The following is a 6,165-nucleotide window of genomic DNA, read 5'->3' as shown; positions in this document are numbered from 1 at the left end:
ACGATGACGACGACTGGCAAAACGCTCCTTTCCTCCTTTCCTCCATCTCCCTCCTACTATAACTCCTCCTCCTACATATATCTTTATCGTTATCTTTATCTTTATCAATTTCTTTGCTTTTTGTTAAAAACTACATCACAATAATTATATGCTAGATCCTTTCAATCGGAGTTTTACCTCTCTATCCCTCTAATCCCGAAAATGGTGCTGAACTAGAAGGGACGAAGGGTGGTTTTATGGGGGCTTGCGGGTTGCGGGCTGCGGTTAACTGTATCTTTTGTAACTGTATCTTCTGTATGTATCTTATATAGGAAGTGCCACCCTCGCTAAGGGAACGAAAAAAAATATATATATAAATTTGCACACGCAACGACACGTTTAAGTTTAGGTCTAACTACAAAATACTTTAGGAAACCTATTTAACAAGATTTTTAGGTGTACAATAGTTTATATATCATATACATATATCTATATCTATATAGTGTATAGTGTATAGGTTTTAGTGGGTGTATGCATGTATGGGTGTAAAGTAAGCCGGTTTTGTACACATCAAAATTGCGTGCTATATTTACACAAAGTTCTACCCAAACATACGGTTGATCCTCTGCCATTTTGCGGCAACAAAACCCAATTATTACTTGGGATTCAGGTTTTAAGTTTACGAAAGAAACATTCATTTTTCAAGAACAAATTAAAGAGCCTAAAAAGGTTAATCGATTATTGCTAGATTGCTTGTTGTTTTTTATTTGTTATTTGTTGTTTTTTGTTGTTTGGTTTTTGTACTTTAGTAAAACTTTTCCCATAAGTTCTTCCACTACATAATTTCAAAGGTCTTTGCTTGTAGGGTGTGGGGGTTTTGGGGCTGGGGCTGAGTGCAAAAAAAAAACATAGTTAAAAGAAGAACGAAACTCTTCTTCGGTTGCCGAAGCGTTAGATCGATAGTTCTGAATGTTACGTGCGGGTCTTTAAGACAGAAAGGCCAGACCAACCGAGTGGCGCTGCCGCATGACGCGCAACACGTATACAAATGCTGCTAATCTAATCAAGAATATGCATTACTGTATGCCTGCTAGCCAGATGTTTTCTTCTCTGCTTTTCAACAATATATAAAAAAAAAAAATCGGGGCTTAAAAACTAATAAGGGTTTTCGACATTCAATCCAAAGACCTGCTAAAAGCGCTCTGATGCGTCTGATGCTCAGTTCTTAAAATGTACAAAAAAAAAATTAAACTTCAATCCATGAAAGTTCTCTTTCGCGCTCTAGTGTTAGAGATACTCTTCTCGTATTTATATATCGATATATACAATTGTTCCTATAATTATTTGTGGGTTTAACTTAATTTAGAATCGTTATTTGTTAATCGTATTTTGTATTTTTGCATATTTGTTGCGGTTATTTCTATGAGTGTGTTTCACGAGTGTGTATAAAAAAAAATGTCGCATTCATTGCCATCCTTACTCCTGCTCCTGCTCCTGCTCCTGCTCCTACTCCTATACTTCCTTCTACTTCCTTCTACTTCCTTCTACTTCTATCAGCTAGGTTTATCTTCGATCCTAGGGTCTATTTAGTTATTCTTGCTTTGCTTTGTTGTTTGCTAGTAAGGTTTTTGCGGTATTTCTTATTTACTTGTTAATCTACAATTTTTTTGAATTATTTTCTTCTTGTTTGTGTTTGTTTTTTTTTCGTTCTTGTTGCTTGTTTGTGTAAAAGGCAAATTGCATTAAATTTATATTGTTTGTTTGTTGCTTTTTGTTGTTGTTGGTGTTGGTGTTAATGTTGCATTAGTGGCTGCTACTGCTACTGCTGCTGTTGCTTATTATTTTTTTGCTCTCGTCTCGTGTTCGCATTTCGTTTTTGAGGTACTTTCTAAGAGTCTAAGGAATTACTAAGCTTTTTGTTTGTTAGTGTCGCTGGCGTGCCATTAAATTGTTTGTTTGTTGTTGTTGTTGTTTGATATTGTAGTATTCATAATTATAGTATTACATATGCATATGTATATAATGTATGTATAATATATGTAGAGAATATTTTGATGTATCAATAAAATACAATACACAACACACATAGAGAATGAAACGCTTTCGTTTTGTAGAAGAGGAAAAAACAACAATCTGCATATACAGATAAAAACTACACACACACACATATACATATATATATGTCCGCATATATACCCATATATATACTATATATATATATAGAGAGAGAGAGAAGAAAGTGAAGCTATGGGCTCTACGCACGTCTTACACTTGCAAGCGTGTAAGACTGCTTCTCCGCTTTACATTTACAATTATGATATTATAGAACATAATACAACTGAATAATCGTAAGGGCTAGTCCAACGATGTGGAGTTTGCTGTATTCCAAATCCAAATCCTCTTCCAATTGAAACAAATATCTCTTTCATATCCAAAGAAAACGAATGAGCTGGCGACGAGACGATGCTCTCAATGCTTGCGGCGTGATGTTCTGCAAAATATGTTGAATGCCGCTGACGATGTTGATGCTGTTGCTGTTGCCGCTGCTGCGGCTGCTGCTGTTGTTATTGCTTCAGAAAAAGACGCTTCTGATGATGTGGCTGTGGCAGCAACTGAAGATGTGACTGAGGCTGCTGCTGATGCCTCTCCTGACGTGATAGGCTCCTCGCTACCCGCCTGCAGCATACTGCTGTTGTGCTGTATAATCGTCTGCTGCATCAGTAGCATAAACCACCAGCACTGTGTCAACTGTAGCTGCTGCTGCTGCTGCTGCTCCTGTTGCTGTTGCTGTAGCTCTTGGCTTGGGTCATCCACTCCTTTCTCAACCGAGGCCACAAACGATCTGCGAATGAATAAGGATACGAAAATTGAGTAAAGAACGTTCCCCTCCACGGTGCTCCGACAATCTCAATGGTTTGAACGCCTTTTAATTGTGCCGGCATTTTCGACTCACTCGAGCGCTGAATCATTCAAATGAGTTTTCTTGAGCTCAGATCGTGATGGTGGTGTTTCGCTGTGTGCTGGTGATGTCACATCTCCCTCTCTCTCTCTCGTTCTCGTGTCGTCTCGTCTCGCCTAACCCTCTGTTCGTTCGTGTCACCCACTTTCGTGGCTCCCTACTCAGCCCCATACCATATGTTGGTGGGCGCAAAGTGCGCCGCATGCTTGCCGGCGGCAGCTACCTGGGCAGGACTGAGTGGTCCGAATTGGCTGTACTGCGTGGGTATCTGGATGTGGGCCGGCAACGGATGCGACGGTATCACCTAAAAGTAGCAGGGAAGTCCCCCATTAGCATCCCTCGGCATCTATTTCGCCCCCAGCAGCAAAAGCCACTGGCACTCACCTGACGGCTGCTGCTGTTGTGCGCCGGTGGTGGGGCCACCACTGCTCTGTTGGCGTACGCGTAGCTGGGCGCCGCCTGCGACACAAACACCGTGGGACGGCGATAGATGTCGCCCTGCGCATAGATGTCCGTCTGCAGCATGGCCGCCGCTGCCGTGGACGAGGGCGAGCCGCCCAGCGGTGTCCCAGCCTGATGATGATGATGGCTGTGGCTGCTGTGGTGGTGATGCGGCGCAGCCGGCGGCTGGGAGGCCACACTGCCTGGCGGCGGCTGCGATGGCTGGCGGTACACCTGAGGTGCCCCCCAGGAGGGCGGTCCCACAGCGGCTGCCGCCGCGGCAGCTGCAGCTGCGGCCGCTGCAGTCGCAGCGCTAATCGACGATGAAGACGACGACGAACTGCTCTTCGAGTGGGCCAGGGGCGGCGCCACAGCGGGTGCCACATAGCTAATGGGCGCAGCCGAGGGCGCCTCTCGCTTCGGATGCGCCAGCGGCGGTGCAGCAGAGGAGGATGTGGGCGCCCACGAGGAGCGCTTCGTGTCCAACTGCTGCTGTTGCTGCTGCTGCTGTGGGACGTATTCCGGATAGAACTCAGCCGGTTCCTGCTTTGGCGGAATGTGCGGCAGACTGGCGGATGGCTGCGGCTGCTGCACTTGCACCTGCTGCTGCGGCTGGTAGTTGCACTCGCTTTGGGCCATCGCTAGGATGCGTTTCTTTTGCGATTGCCCCGGCTCGTACTTGATGTTCGGCTGCTGTTGCACTTGCTGCTGCTGCTGCTGTTGCTGCTGCTGTGGCTGCGGCTGATAGTGTGGCTGCTGCTGCTGTGGCGGCGGCTGGTGTTGTTGCTGTTGTTGTTGTTGTTGCTGCTGCTGCTGATGGTGATGCTTGGGGCTCCCTGCGGCAATGGCTGCCGCGGCTGCTGCGTGATGGCGTCGACGTGCGTCCTCCGGATCGTGTTCACCTACGGTTACGCATGGAATTACTAGCTGGACGTGCGATGACTTATGGCTGCGACTGAGATGCTGAGGCTGAGACGTAGAGACGGATAGGGGTAGGGGTAGGGGTAGGGGCACGGGTAGTGGGACAGGGGCAAGGAGAGCAGAGGCAGAGGCAGAAGAGGAGTGGGAGGAAGCAGCAGAGGATTGGGATTGGGACTGGGACTGGGACTGCGGCTGGGATTGACTATGATGGCTATGATGATGATGGTGGTGATGGTGGTGCAGATGCTGTGGCTGTGGCTGTTGCTGCTGTAGCGATGGCTGATGATTGGAAGTGGAAGCAGAATTGGAGGAGGATGATGTCGATGATTGATAGTGTGAATGCGGCGGCGGCGGCGGCGGCTGCTGTTGCTGCTGCTGCTGCGGCTGATGCTGTTGTTGTTGCTGCAGATGCTGCTGCTGCAGATGCTGAGGCTGCGGCAGAGTCAAAGGAGCTTGTGGCAGAGTCAACGGCTGTGGCTGTGGCTGAGGCTGAGGCTGGGGCTGGGGCTGAGGCAGAACGTGAAGCACAGGCAGTGGCTGTTGCTGTTGCGAGCATGAGGCGGCTGTGGCCATATCAAGGGCTGTCGCTGTCGCTGTGGCTGTTACTGCTGCTGCTGCGGCTGCTGCTGCACCAATCCCGAATCCCGCATTTCCATTTCCATTTCCACTTCCATTCGAATGCGGCTGATTATTATGATGGTGGTGGTGGTGGTGGCTGTTATGATGAGGATTGCTACTGTTGCTACTGTGGTGGCTACTGCTATTACTGCTATTACTACCCTTACTGCCGCTGCCGCTGCCACTGCCACTGCCACTGGCACTCCCACCGCTGCCACTGCTGCCGCTCCCCAATCTGTTCGACGAGGAGGCGGAGGAGCTTGTTGCAGTGGAGCCTGGTGGCATGTGGCCGGAGCTGGAGCTGATGTTATTTGCGCTGTGGCTGTGGTGGTTTTGGTGGCTGTGGTGGCTATGGTGGTTTTGTTGGTTGTTGTTCTGGGCATTACCATAATTGATCGATTGCTGCTGCTGCTGCTGCTGTTGCTGCTGCTGTTGCACGTTGCTCTGGTTGCTGCTCCTCTGGCAATGCAGGGGCACAGAGGATTGCTGCTGCTGCTGCTGCTGCATCAGACTGCTGCTCGTCTGGGACTGGGCATGCGCCCGCTGCTTCACTGGCGCCGCTGTTGTTGCCCCATTGTCCCCGCCCTCGTCCTCGCTGTCCGAAATGGTGATCACTGCCGTCGGTGAGGGCGTATCATGGATGGTGATCGTCGGCTGTTGCTTCACATGCGACTGCTGCTGCTGCTGTGGATGCGGATGTGGATGCGGATGCGGATGCTGTTGCTGCTGCTGCGGCTGGTGCTGCTGCTGCTGCGGATGTGGGGCGTGCGACGGCGGCTGCTGGTAGCCTCCATTCGCCTGACAATTGCTCACAATATGATGGCCGCCCGACGAGGCGCTATACGGCTGCTGCACATGCGCCACTGGGGCGCCATGATGGTGGTGCGATCCCCCCGAGCTGCTGGGAATATCTGCAAGAGAGGAACGGAGTCACAGGATGTTATTCCACCGGTTTTTGGTCGCTTAGGGGCTCTGCACTCACTGCTCGCCGAGGCTCCCCCACCGGATGAGGCCAGCACCGAGCCGCCCGCGCCGCTGCCGCCACTGCCGTAGTTGCCGCCGTAATTGCAGTTGTGATGCGTGTGGTACTGCGGCGACACGTGGGCCGTTCGCTGGTAGCGCTGCTGGTGCGGCGGCGAGCTCTCCTTCACGCGCTTCTTCACTGGCGACAGCTGCTGGTGCTCCTTCTTCTCATGACGCGGCACGCGATAAGAGTTGCCCTTGCTGCAGAGGAAACAGAAGAAGAT

At 49.8% G+C, this 6,165-nt stretch overlaps 1 protein-coding gene across 1 annotated transcript in view; it reads right to left on the bottom strand.

Annotated features, from left to right (window-relative positions):
* Positions 1–1,814: 1,814 nt before the first annotated feature.
* The window catches only part of Hipk (Homeodomain interacting protein kinase), a 38,251-nt gene continuing 33,900 nt past the window's right edge, over positions 1,815–6,165 (bottom strand). Inside the window, 5 exon segments of the mRNA XM_001354211.4 lie at positions 1,815–2,821; positions 2,933–3,242; positions 3,323–4,281; positions 5,305–5,829; positions 5,901–6,142. Coding sequence (XP_001354247.4) covers positions 3,096–3,242; positions 3,323–4,281; positions 5,305–5,829; positions 5,901–6,142 — 1,873 coding nt within the window. The 3' untranslated portion in view covers positions 1,815–2,821; positions 2,933–3,095.

Source organism: Drosophila pseudoobscura, chromosome X, assembly GCF_009870125.1.
Source record: "Drosophila pseudoobscura strain MV-25-SWS-2005 chromosome X, UCI_Dpse_MV25, whole genome shotgun sequence".
NCBI lineage: Eukaryota > Metazoa > Arthropoda > Insecta > Diptera > Drosophilidae > Drosophila > Drosophila pseudoobscura.
This window is presented reverse-complemented; position numbering and strand designations above follow the sequence as displayed.